Source organism: Daucus carota, chromosome 1 (genome assembly GCF_001625215.2).
Source record: "Daucus carota subsp. sativus chromosome 1, DH1 v3.0, whole genome shotgun sequence".
Taxonomy (NCBI): Eukaryota; Viridiplantae; Streptophyta; class Magnoliopsida; order Apiales; family Apiaceae; genus Daucus; species Daucus carota.
The window spans coordinates 27,317,158-27,331,683 of record NC_030381.2 but is presented as its reverse complement, the minus strand read 5'-3'; the positions used below and the strand labels follow the sequence as shown (position 1 = coordinate 27,331,683).

At 32.4% G+C, this 14,526-nt stretch overlaps 2 protein-coding genes across 2 annotated transcripts; one reads left to right on the top strand and one right to left on the bottom strand.

The window, feature by feature from the left end:
- Positions 1–1,312: 1,312 nt before the first annotated feature.
- On the bottom strand, positions 1,313–6,016 carry LOC108205448 (magnesium transporter MRS2-4). Its single transcript, XM_017375411.2, has 4 exons — positions 5,441–6,016; positions 4,207–4,652; positions 3,080–3,361; positions 1,313–1,849 (listed from the first exon to the last, which is right to left on the bottom strand). Exons 1-4 carry the CDS (start codon positions 5,757–5,759, stop codon positions 1,571–1,573), a joined length of 1,326 nt encoding a protein of 441 aa, XP_017230900.1. The 5' UTR covers positions 5,760–6,016; the 3' UTR covers positions 1,313–1,570.
- Positions 6,017–7,551: 1,535 nt separating this feature from the next.
- Positions 7,552–12,543, top strand: LOC108204408 (uncharacterized). The gene is made up of 14 exons (XM_017373824.2): positions 7,552–7,623; positions 7,745–7,789; positions 7,876–7,935; positions 8,043–8,117; positions 8,201–8,299; positions 8,399–8,503; positions 9,078–9,128; positions 9,217–9,315; positions 9,665–9,778; positions 9,859–9,942; positions 10,417–10,476; positions 10,899–11,062; positions 11,184–11,259; positions 12,233–12,543. The coding sequence occupies exons 5-11, from the start codon at positions 8,230–8,232 to the stop codon at positions 10,449–10,451; spliced, it is 558 nt and encodes a 185-aa protein (XP_017229313.1). The 5' UTR covers positions 7,552–7,623; positions 7,745–7,789; positions 7,876–7,935; positions 8,043–8,117; positions 8,201–8,229; the 3' UTR covers positions 10,452–10,476; positions 10,899–11,062; positions 11,184–11,259; positions 12,233–12,543.
- Positions 12,544–14,526: the final 1,983 nt, after the last annotated feature.

Below are 14,526 nucleotides of genomic sequence, written 5' to 3'. Positions count from 1 at the left end.
CTTTTGATCGTAAAAGGTCATTAAAAATAAAAACTGATATCTTATTAGAAAAAATTAGAAGTACTATGCCCAAACAGGAGCATGGTATATACATATTATTAGAAAAAGCTAGGAGTACACTACCCAAACAGGAGCCATGTTCATTTTTATTGATGTCGGTAAAATTGGAGAGTCAAATATTATCATAAAATAAACAAATTTAGTTAATAATAATAATTTAACTTATATATAATTCAAATTTAGTTAATAATAATAATTTAACTTATACATAATTCATTGTTATGTTTTTCGATAAGTCGCAATAAAATGTTTATCACAAATGTTTTGCGATTTATTGTGTTCGTTGATTATATTGCAAAATACATTTTGTTAAATGTTATTCTCATAGGAAAAAAGGAAAAAAAAACTTGCCGTACGCTTTTAAATTGTTTAAGTAACATAATTTTAAAATATAGATGATAATTTGTTTATTAATTATAATTTGACAATTTCATACTGACTCCCCGTTAATCCCTAACAGATTCGATTTTTGAAATCCGGTTATTTCTTATTAATTTTTTTTAATTAAAAAAAATATGATAATTTATTGAGATTAAAATACTATATTACTTTAATTATGAACAATTAAAGAACTTGTGATATAGATATTTGTTAATATAACTAATATAATAATAACTAAATATTAAATAATATTTTTAATATTAGAATACATCAGATTTTCACTCCGATTAATTCCCGATTTTCAATTAATCCTGAATCGGTAACTCAACCGAATAGATATGATTCCCGATTTCTTCAACCGATTAGATCTGATTCCCGATTTTTGTAACACTGTGCAGCTGTGATATTCATATTCTTCAAAAATTATGTGTTACCCAGGTATCATCGTGGTTGAGCTACCGAGTCAAGATTAATCAGAAATCGTGGATTAATAAAAAGGATTAATCGGAGTGAAAATCAGATGTACTTTAATATTAAAATATTATTTAATATTTAGTTATTATTATATTAGTTATTTAACAATAAATATATTTACTATATTCTTAAATTCTATAGTTGTTCATATTTAAAGTAATATGGTATTTTAATTTTAATAATTTATTACATATACTTCGATCAAAAAAATTATATAAGAATTAATTTGACTTCAAAAATTGAATTAGTCGGCCATCGGAGATTTTTAGAACATGGTCGGGTATAAACTATAAAGTTACCGCAATCCTCAGAACGGGTCCATAGTCCAACATCATCTTTGCTAGGAGACTTGATTAGAGTTCAAAGTAATTCTAAGCCACATAGAAAAGTCGCAACATAAGATAACCTCTCAGTTCAATATATTAAAGCAATATAGTGAGAAAGGACCAACTTCTAAAGCAAACAAAGAAACAGAAACTTCCACCAAGGTAGAAGATATTGTATTATATACACTTTGGTCAATGTGATAACAGAGGTATATTGGATGTTAAAGGAGCTTAACACCAATTAACTACTTCTCATATCCAAGAACTCGGAAGAAAATCAAGACTCTGGACACATGTGCCGAAACCCCATATATTGGACATTTTAGGGCTTAAGACCCGAGTAACTTCTTCCACCTAGCATATCCGAGAACCACGAAGAAAATCATAACACAGACAACTGTCAAAACTCCAACGAATGCCTCAAATATCCCGTGTATGTGGTATAATTGACAATCAATGTTCATTCCAAACATCCCAGCTACTAGAGTCTCCACAGCTATGGCAAATGACGCAATTGTCAATGTCAGCTGTAGTTGAATAAGTTCATTTCGCTGGTTGTCAAGCTGGATGTTTACATAGTCCTCTGTGTCGTCAATGTACTCACGAACCTGTAGGTTTTACATAATGTAAATGGTTAGGAATTTAGAATGGTAACCAAAAGAACATTGTGCGTAGTCATAGTGCTGAGTCTGCTGACCACAGACTTTCATTGCACTTTGGTGCATTCAACTATAATTATTTTACACAAAATGGCTCTTGTATAATATGAGACGTGTACTAATAGCTACACAATTAATTTACAAACATTTAAGTTTTCGGTCAGATTTTATAGATTACATATCCGCCAAGTCTACCTCTTCCTGCTTCCACTTCCTTCCCTCTTCTTGTTCTTCTTAGAGATACAAATTATGTATTATCTTCAGCTAGAGAATATGAGCTCAAAATTTTGATTAACCCAATGCGACCATCATGCATCATCTCAGCAAAACCATTTAATTTTCAATTTACATTACTTGAGCTCAAAAACTGAAAATGAGTTTGGATTAGTAAATTGGCTGGACTCCAGATTTACAAACTCTTGTGGCATTTCAAGGAAATCAATTCAATAGATACATTATCGACCAAGTTGATATCTGAGCAGGGCAAAGGCTGGCAGGGAAGGCTGTGTTGCAATTTATTAAAAAAGTAGAGACGTATGGGCTGTATATTGTAATTGGCCATTACACTGGAAGAGGACCAGCCCAGATTCTGTATTGATGATTATTCTGAACAGTACTTGATAATTTCAAGATGGTATATCAGAGGAACACAGATAGAATGATATATGTATTATGAAGAAAGATTGTATGATGACCAAGTAATAACTTGTGCGATCAAAAGAACGACTTTTAACTAAATATTAAAAGTAATAAGTTGTGCGATCAAAAGATTAAAATATTAAATAATATTTTAATATTAAAAGTAGATACTACAGTTGGAACCATTACTGTGCAGTTAAGTCTCACATATATAATGTCTCTTAGGATTTTGGAAATTAAAAATGTTATAAACACGTCTAGAGGGAAGGGGCAAGTGCGGTGAATGTCTTCAATTGCAATCAAAGCTAGTAATATAACTTGTGTTTGTTCCCTACGGACTGTTGTTGGATTTTACGATTGTGCCGTTAACAACAAAGTATGTACGGTTAAATTGTACAAAAAAATAAAGTATATACAATTCTATCATCACTAACAAGTAACAACCACCACCAACACCAGACAAAAAACTGAGAACATATGTTATGTGCCATCACAATTTCATTGATCCCAAAGAGAGACAGAGAGGCATGATAAACTTACAGATAATATCTTGTTACGAGTGCCATCTAACTGCATGAAATATGCCTCCAACAACATCTCGAGATCCTCAACGTCGTTGTCATTAGAATAGTTGCTAGTCACTATGCTCCCACTCCTGACAGAACTAAGTCGCCGAAGATTGAATGCAGCAGCTGTAATGTTATTCGAAGCCATGGATCCTATTAAAGCCTCGGATTGCTGAAGTTGTACCAACTTCCTTGTTAAGTACAAATGAGCCATGTCTTCATTGTCATCTAAAAGATGTTCAATTTCATCCCTGACCTACAATTACAATTTCGTAAGAAGTTTGAGCGTAAATATATGTATTGAACATGTTGCAATTGAGCTATCATTAACTATGTGATTAACACATACACAGGCGAGTTCAAAGTTTTGAGTAAGTTGTCATTAACTTTGTGATAAATAAAGGCTAGTCAGCTGTATTTGAATGAAGAAACTGATATACTGGGGAATTGGTAATTGTTTTTATGATTGTTATTATATCTTTAGTTTATGGCGAAAGTAGTCCAGTATTTATTTGGTGAGATCAATTACAGATATATAGATACCCAGACATACACTCCTCCACTGAAGTTTAAAGATCTCTTAGTTGCTGCCAAGAAAATAGACCCCTAAGCAACAATACTAGGGATTAGTTCCGGTTTTTCAACCCAAATGACATGACATACTCACATAGCAACATAAAATTTAGGAATCAGTCGATGCAGAAGCTAATACACAATAGATTAACTTTGTTTCAAATCTAAAGATTTTAGATGGCACTGGGACTATTTGGAAGTCATGTCCTTCCATTTCCATGTGTATGATTCAAGCTTATGCAAGTAGTGTTCCTTACCAAATAAGGTTATTTATCGACTCCATTCAATATCAACATTAATGCTAATCAATTTGTTTGATACTGTAATGCTTTGGGATGCAGAGCAGCTATTATCACCCAGCTCCCTAACCTAATGCGGTCCCGGGTTCGGACCACAGTTCTCAATATTATGTATTCTATTTTTTCTATATTTGTACGTATTAGAGGATGACTTAAAACTTCAGCCTAAATATCATGCAAAGAGTACAAACAAAAAACCTAGAAAAACGAAGGAGGCAAGATCAAGTACCTTCTGCACACGAGCAAGCAGCCGAGTAAGGTTGCTTTTTAAACTCCTCACACGCTCAAGATTTTTGGTGCTGACATTCCTCGCCAACTCATCTAACACTGGATAAGCAACTCCCTCTAGATCTGCCACACTAGTTTCCAAAGATGTACAGACCAACTCCAGTGCAATTTCCAAAATTTGGAACTCAAAGGGGAGCTCAGCCTGGAAACCTTCAACAGCTTCAGAAACAGTTAACCACTGTCCAGGTTGTGTCAAATGTTCAGTATCATGTATCGCCAGCTGACCTGCTCCATCAATCCTACGAGGACTTCTCTGAGAAAACTGAAGCCTTAGCTGATCCACAAACGGGACCACCTCTTTGCGGAGAGGATCAAGCAACAAAATTTCTTCCGCAGTAACAATAGCTTTTATAAACTCCAAATTGACGATTATTGCTTTCTCCCTAGCTGTCAAGAGGGAAATCTAATTAGCTGTATGAACACAATAACACACATATAATATATGTTCATTACCATAAGAGCCATATTCATTACCATAAGAGCCATATTGAAATACAATAAAATGACTAGTGGGAGAGAACATTTTTATTCAAAAAAAATTATCAAGCGCTAAATAGCACAGCTAACATATATACTTTACTATAAATTAAAAATGATATTTAAATACAGCGCACTTAAATGAATTGGAAGTTGTAATCCTAGATATTGATTCCTCCTTTATATCCATTTGAGAAATGTTTAGACCAGAGTAGATGGCATTTCATACTTACAATTTCTCATATTAAATAGCACACCTAACATATACACTTCACTATACACTTTCAATAAAATAAAATAAAAACCTTTAACTAGCTTTGTCTTCCCACCTTTCAGTATGCAAATTAGCAATTCTGCACTCTATCATTGCTTTTTAGCTTATACATAATTACAAAGTAGGAAGCTTATACTCTATCATCCACCTTAAGCTATCACACAAACCTTTATTCTCTTCATATTACTAACACACCGCTTAATTAATCTGAACATTACAAATGTACTCCTTTAACTATTATACGAAACACTAAAATGCAAAATTCCCAATTAAAGAGTGAAAGCATCTCTCCAACTACACTATAATCACACTAAACTAACTCAGTTGCATAAATACATTCCCAAATAAGCAAATTATATCCGAAAACAATAAACAAACTAAACTCCAGATACTTAATTAACAACAAGATTTTTAGTCGATTTACCGAGAATATTCGAGGAATGAGAGAAGACAGGACCAAGCAAAACTCTCAAATCTCTAGTAGGAACACCGACACGCTTAACAATCATGCTCTTATCACACTCAAGCACCTCCGATTGCCCCAACTTATCCATCCGCATCCACAGCCTCGCTCCACTGCCTTTCTTCTTACTCTTGGGCCCGGCCGCCACCATCGCCGACAACGAATTCGTCGTCGGCGACTGCACAGCGCCGCTGGACTCCGCAATCCCGGCGGCAGGTTTCTTCGCCTTCCGACGGATAATCATCCGTCGAATCGACGATAAACCTCCCCCTTTCTTCATCCCCGGAGGTTCCGATACTCTCCCAATTCACACTTGCCCTAAAGGACACAATCGGAATAAATGAAAGGAATTATATAATTGGAATTGGATGTGTGTGTGTGATTAGGAGATTAGAGGGAGGAGATGGATGAGAACGACGTCGTCTTCTTCTTCGTCTTCGGATTGGCGTTCTTCCATATACAGAAAACGAGTATTAAGAGATCGAAGAAGATGAAGAAGAATATGCGGTGCTCTCTTTTGTTTCCTTGTTTCTGTTGGTTTACGCTATTCATATTCGTCGGTTTTAAATCATTTCGCCTCATGTCCGGTAGTTCGAGTTCGCTTTCATTCGGGTCGGATTAGTTCGTTGAAACTTAAATTTATAAATAAATATAAATATATATATAAAAGGAAATAAGAAAAAGTAAATAAACTACTTGGATATGTTAGAGTTAAGTTGTTTGGAGTTAAGTTCTTTCGAGTACTTATCTCTTTGTGAAGTCTTGGAGGTTTCATTCTTCGAAATCGGATCAAATACAAGTTTTTTAATTTTGTTCTGCAATATCTTTAAAAATAAACGATAAGCTAAAGATTATGTTCTATGACGTAATTGTATAACAATTATTTTTATAAATGGCAGTACGCTATGTTCTACAATATGTTTAATATGTCCCATGATTATAAAATTAATTATTGTGCACATTGATTGCATTATAGAACATAATATTTAGCTTATGAGATGTTTAAAACTATTGCAGAACGAAAATAAAAGAAATTGAAATGATTAGATTATATTTTATCCAATTTTGAAGAATGAAGATTCCAAAATTCCGATGATACGAAGATTTCGAGGAACTTTATTATTGGGAAAATATTTATTCTTCGTAATCACTAGAGGAAAATATTCTTTTATAACCACGAATGGTTGGGGAGGAGAAAGTACATGCAGATTTTTCCAGCTTTTCTCCGGACATTCTTTTTTATATTATTTGATCAAATTTTTTGTGACTTGTGTATTGAATTATAAATTAGTAATTTTATTTGTAATTTTATGTACAAATATAACTAATTTATAAAAAAATTCACATCAAGGTATTCTAGTTTTAAAACTAAATACAAATTGATTGTATTCAATCAATTTAGTTTAATAAAACTAGTTTTGTAAGGTATGAAAAAACTCAATTAATTTTATTCCGATTTTCGCATTTACAACACTCCACAATATCTATCTCTCAACCTAAGCAAGATTCAAATAATCTACAAGTTCTTATATAACTTCGAATTATTGGACTCTTTATTTTCTTATTCTTAATCTACCAAGTTCCACCCCGCTAGTCAACCTTCTCCGTAGATTAGGGTAGCTGGACAGGTGCATAGTGCAATAAGTGCATACTGCATACAGATACAATCTATATATCTATATATTCTTAATGAGCGCAAAACCCGTTTAGCCTATTTACCCGCATTTTACCCATCTTCTACCCATTTTTAGTGTTAATCAGCTCACGGGCATGACCCGTTTCCATCAACATAACCGGATTTTAATCATCAATCTAATCTTTGCATATATGGCAGGTAATCTGAAATTGCATTTCTCTCGCGCAATCGGCACCGATTCAGACCATGAGATTGTTTTTTCAAATTTGAATGACAGATAAGTGGCAATTAATCTGTATCATGCTCTTCCGAAGCGTATCATTCATAATATTCACAGGATTGCAGGCATGGAGGATCATTCGTGAATCGAGAGTCTTCGCTTCTAATCTCGATCGCGATCTAACAAGACAATCGCTTGACACGCTTTACTGACGGGTTGTTCTCACTCATCCTATCAAAGAAGTGGATTCTCACCTTCCACTTACGCCTCGAAGGGCCACGGCAGTGGGTATGTATTTCCCGTTTATGGGAGTTGTATAACATGTTGGAAATATAAACAATATTGCGCTGATTAACTGATGGCTCTACTCATGCTCCTCACTAATGTTTTGAAATCATTATGTTCACAGCTCGGAGACGTGGGTCAGAGGGTTCCGATAATACAGATAATGGAGGGTTGTTATCGCTTTGGCATGGTTCATGCGTTTGTACTGTATTTTTTCTTTTTGTTTCGTTTTAATCTTCATGCTGTTTGGTCCAGAACGTCGTGCTCATCGCAATGCTCTCCTTCACCAGCGGGTTGCAATTTTGCAGAAACATGGTACTCGACTTCTAATTTTATATATCTAACAATGATGTCATTCACTGTTGAATACTAAAAACCTGCTTAAACAATTATGTGTTCAATTGTACGTCATGTTCTTGCAGCCAGACCCGCTGAAGACAAAAATCAGGTAGGAGAATGGTATAATGCAAGAGCCCAAAAGGATGCAGATCAATCAGGTATGGGATAGACACCTCTCCATCCATGTAGCAAGTGCATGTCCCATATCTAGCTGCTTGAATATTTAGTTTTTGTTTCACAGCCTCTTCAATTGATGTTAGTGGGAGCGGCATGTTTGTATCCGGGATCACACAGAATGATCCCGGAACAATCACTGGACAAGTTTCAACTGACATGATAGGTTATCGACACCTTTACAACTATTAAATTATATTGTTTATAATTAATCAATTTGGATGTACTCTGCCCTCAAATCTTACAATTCATACTCATAAACCAGGAAACTCTAAAAGAAGACGTGGTCCAAATGTTGAAACTCTTCTATCGGATAATGTGTTGAAGAAGGCGCATTCTCAAGACAAGGAAAACCATGTTCCTGTTCATGGTAAGTCAAGTATAATAATGCTGATTCACAACTTCATTTTACTTAAGTGAAAAATTAGGAGCAGTACATATATTTGAAAGGACAAACTAAGTGGTATACTTGCAAATTTGCGTTGATAATTGATGATTTGAAGTTCTGTCATTATTCGCTGACATGGTCATTCGAGATTAAATGTTAAGCAAACGAGGCAGGTTCTTTTTGACCGAGAGGGGTTTTAATAGCCTGGGTCCATATTGTGCAGTATAGCTCGAGTTAATGATGCATCATAATATATGCAAGGTTTTCTTGATAAACCCAACTGAAGATTAAAGTTTAATATGCATTCAGGCTTAGGCTTAATAGAAGGTTGAATGCACTGATAATTATATAATTTTTTAAGTTTCAATTAAGGTATGGGGTGTTTTGGAGAGGCAGTACTTGAAATCGTGGCATCACCCTACTTTTGATTCAGTTTATAGTACTCTCAGTTAATATAATATATTTAAGATTGTTTTGACAAATATGGCATTCATTTTGAATACTTGATACTGATTTTTGATACAATGCCTCTCTGACGTCTTGCAAAATGGCTTAGTCCTGGGACGTACAGGTCATGGACTAAATATTGAGAATCGTTTTCGTGATGGTATGTATCTGAGCAAATCATCATTTTTTTTACTCAGTTTTATCTTTGAATTAATCAGTATAATTATCCACACATTTAACCACTGCAGGGACCTATACAATAATGCGTGATATATCAAATAGAGACCTCAATCCAAACCTGGGTTCTGACAATCTCCAACTTCGCTTAAACGTTAATGCACCCCCTGGTAATTGTACTTTCAGCCACACTATAAAACTAGACATCTTAAATTCATACAAATTGGACCCATTGTGTTGTCTGGTATTATTGATCCGTTGAGCTACTTTCTATGTAAACCCAAACGTAATGGCCGGGGTCCTAACATTGAGAAGCAATTGAGGTTTTCCATGATAGCCAGTCCACTATGTCAAAATGAAATTAGCTGTTCTGTCGCGAGTGAATCAGGTAACTAACCACAAACCAGGCATAAGCACATCACACCATATATTGTGTTCTTAAACTCAGTTACAATTTAAACTTTTGTTTTAAGTCTGTTAAATGTGTCTCAACTTATTCCTTTTTCTCCTGTTTGATAGTAGTAAAAAAGCGCAAAGGCCGTGGGTTTAGCACTGAGAAGCGGATACAGATGCGGGAGAAAGAAACACCTCATGGTCAGACACACGAGAACCACTCCTCAGCCATCAACACAGGTTAGTGGAAATTATTGAAAACATAACAGACATAACAGACATATTCAGACTATGTCCTTACGCAATTTGTATAATTGCAGATAAAAGGCGGCAAAGCATTCACACTCCGTCTTTAAGACCTTCATCTTCGTATTCGTCTGTATTGACTGATATATCTGGCAAAGGTGACCGTGAAAGCTGTTATATTATATATGACACTTTTTTATATTGCTCAATGGTGTCATTTTCACTGATTACTTTGTGTTCCAAAGTTGATACATCTTTGAGGTTGTTTATTTGTTCTAATTTGTTGTGTCCGACACAAAGTTGAAGAAAAAGAAATGTAACTGGACTGCAAAATTCTTTTTTTTTGCTAAATTATGGACTGTAAAATTCTTCCTTATCAAAGATTGGTAAAGAGAACAACAAAAAATAGAAAAAAAATATTATGCAATTATGTTATGGTTGTTGCACAGATGTACAGTCATCTAAGATCTTTGATGCAGTATTCTACCTTTACTTATTCTGATAATTTAAATCCACATACCGTCCATTTTGACTATTGTGGAAGTGTCTTTCTGTTTTTTGCATATAATGATATAGATTATGTTGGTATTTATATTCAAATGTGTGACTATTGCATCAATCATATGCTTCAGAAGTTCTGCGTGATTGCTGCACATCGCCTGATTAGAGAAATTTTGGAAAAGCGGAGAAAGGTATGTGATGAAGCTTATGATTATTTATAACTGAAACTTCTATGAGTACAGAAAAGTAGTGTATGTTCAAATGTCTACATAGCCATCTCGAAACATTTCTGATTAATTAAAGGACTATAGTAGCTCCAATTTACTACTAACTGAAATTGAGATCATGTGTTAGAGCAACTGCAGATAAATTATTGTTATATCCTTAAGTTTGTTTCTATTAATTTTGTTGATGTAGTACTTTATATATACACATTTTATAATTTAAACTTCTTTCTCTTAATAATGTGAAAAGACTCCGAGCTTTTGTAAATGGTTTTATATTTTATTTGATATTTTTTTTAGCAATAGTACGACCACAATGTTTCCATCATGTAATTTAATTTGATTTCTGATATGATATTTATACCACAATTTATTTGATTTATTGACAGATTCCATGTCTAAACTAGCCTGAATCTTCATACTAATTGCAAACTATGTCACCAATAGTTCTGAATCAGATTGCATTGCACTTAGCTCAACATATTATGGAGCCCACAAATTGACAGAGATGCTGAGGATGCTTAATATTAATCCATAGGGGCATATAGATCAGGTCAGTTATATCCTATCAATAATCTGCGCCAAATCGAACACGAAAATGGAAGCCACGTACTGTCATGCTCCGTAAAGCGTCAAAATTTCAAGTTAATAAGACTTATTTACGGTGTTTTCAGGAGCCCATGATTGTCACCGTTCTATAGTTGTCTTTCTAATGTGGCCGTGCCAGGCAGCTGACGTCTTTCTATAACTGTATGTACTGCTTGATGTTAATTTGAATTCAAACATGGCATACACAAATTGTTCTGCTTGGTCCATTATGTAGATTTCATAAGTACAAGATTCATCTTGAACTATAGGAAGATTACAATGCTACTCCAATACTGGTATTAAGTTATTTAATAGTTTTATACATAAAGGTTTTTTTAATTGTTGGTGTAAAATTCTAGAAACCACCATAGGAACTCAACAAACGAAAATAAATAATCACATATACTTGCATTATATGCCATCAACATTTAGCAGCTTGACTGATATTATTTCATATAGGTATCAAGAACCAAGCATAAATAATAGTTAATCATCATTACACTACAAGCACTATGGTCATTACTATAAAATTTGTAATACCTTCACGGCTATCAATCAAATTAACTCATTCTTTCCCGGTGGATTGCATTCAATAAATAGAATTGTGTCTCCTGACTGGACCTTGGAACCTTCAACAAAAGAATGCCATCCTTCCCGAACATACACCTGTCTTCTTCCCAAATGATCTGAACTTTGTAATTTTTCCCCAGCAATCAACAGCGTAACAGAGGGCATTCCTTCATTTGCTGCACAAGCAGCCTTATATTCTGCAAGTTCAAATATACAGACAGTAGTTTGTAGATAGTTAAACTAATCTATACATTATGGAAAATTAAGGAATAATATTGGTGACTGACCAGTTTAACAATCCTTGGATCAATGTCAAAGCTATACACTTTCATTGAGTAATAATCAGTATTATTCCTATATGCATTAAAAGCCCATAAGCCAGCATTCTGCTCATACTAATATGTCGGACCAGTGAGATTGGTATAGTGGCAACACACTTGCTTCTGCGAAGTCCTGCAGCAAAAAAAATAAACTGATGACTGCAACTACTCTACTTACCAACTTCATTATGCAAGCACTTTTGTGTGAATCATGAATCTCATCCATGTTTTTTTATGATGTGCAGGACATCTGAAGCCACTGTCCGTTGCCTTGGTTTCTGTCTTTCAGACGCTGCACTATTGGCTGCATGATTATTTCTTTTCTACTGTTGTCCTAAATCTCTTTGAGCTACACTGCAGAACTCTTCCTTTAATGTAATTTGTTGGTTTGTTTGGAATGTTTTTCACCCATAATTGCAAGCAAATGTTGAGAACTAAAGTAGTATCGTTAGCAGGTATTAGTTCGTATTTGGTACATGTCTGTAAGGGTATCAGATGCTATTCATATGTTATCACTTTTACAGATCAAAATATCAACACAGAGTTTATTGCTTTAGATTTCATAAATTTCAGTTACACATGTGTAACATTCCAGTGTTGGCCTCTGGTGGATATGAACACCATGGTCTTTGCAAACAAATTTATTGCCCAACTGTGTAGAAGCATACAATTTATCTTGAACTCCATAAAATTTCTTCCAAATATAAAAATAAGAACAAAGAAAACTCGGGGAATATAGGTTGATATATAAAAGATTAGACATGTTGTAAAAATAATGAAGGATGTTATATCTTATGATAAATAATTATTAAAAATGTCTGTATATAATTTATTAAGGAGAAAAAAAAAAGAAGGTACTGGATTAGAATCTTAAAGAAAATAATATAATATATAGAGAAATATAAATTTAAAAAATTAATTTAGAAAAGATATTCGTGAAAGTTGTGAGAATTCTTTTTAAAAATTAACTTCAATTTTTTTTATATTCTGAAAAGAATATAAAAGGGAGATTCGAATGAGGTAATTCTTTCATCAAAGAAAATTTATTATTATGACTTAGGGCATTTAGACAATAAAAATTTAATGTATAAAAAGAAAGACTCATTTTGAATTTCACAAAATTTCTTCAAAGTATAATAATAAGAACAAAGATAAAAAGGAGAACATAGGTCGATGTAAAAAGATAAGATATATTATAAAAATAATAAAGAATGTTATATTTAATAATAAATAATTATAAAAAATGTGTGTATATAATTCATTAGGAAAAATGAAAAATAAATAATAAAAGATTCTTGGTTAGACGCTTAAAGAAAATAATATAATATATAGAGAGAGAGATAAATTTAAGAAATCAAATTAGAAAAGAAATTCGTGAAATTTGTGAGAACTCCTTTTAAATATTCACTTCGATTTTTTTAATATTTTGAAAAGAGAATAAAAAGAGAAATTCAACAAAGGTAATTCTTTTATCAAATTTCTTTTATTATTATGACTTAGGACATTTAGAAAATAGAATTTTAATGTAAAAAAAAAGACTCATTTGAAACTCTATTATAAATTATTTTCTACATCAACAACAAATTATCAATTTTTATAAAATATGTTTTCATACAAATGTATATTATTATTAATAGTCTTCACTGAAATTACCCAAACCAATGTTAATTGTATAGAAAATTTATAAATATCATATTAAAGTTTATCTTTTTCGCATACAAATAACATTCAATTATTATTAAGAGTGTATAATTACTTTCAAATAGCATTTTTAAACATGCCCTTTCCAAATATTCCCTTTTTATTAAAAGATAAAATAAAATTAAGATTATTCTGATCAATATTTTTTTGTTAGCACTTGATTTCAATTTTAATATAATTGTGTTATATGAGTGGTTGAATTCCAAATTTTTACTTACTTTGAAATTTAATTTAATTATAAAAATTGACAATTATATGAAAATCAAGAATTAATAATATTGTTAAAGTGTAAGAAATAACTGTTAGAATCAACACGAAATCTTAGTTATCATATTTAACAAATTTCTTAAAATGAAATTCTCACTTACGTTACAATTAAATTTAAAATTTTGTGCATATATAACTTAACATTTGATAATCGGGAATTTAGAATTTAAAAAAAATGATGTAATATATAAAAATTAATAAATTAATAAGTATAATTTCGATACAAATATTACTTTCACTATATTTTGTTAGCATAAATCAAAATTTTTAACGGTGAATATTATATATCCCAAATAATTAATGTTTTGATGATGCAGTACCTGTAAATATACATAATTAATAAGTATAATTTAGATACAAATATTATTTTCACTATATTTTGTTAGCATAAATCTCAATTTTTAACGGTGAATATTATATATCCCAAATAATTAATTTTTTGATGATGCAGTACCTGTAAATATACATAATATGCTAAATAGAGATTAAAAATATAATGTTAATATTAATATAATTATTTTTCTATCACATTTTAATGAAAATTTTAATAATTTACTCGCACGCGAAGCGC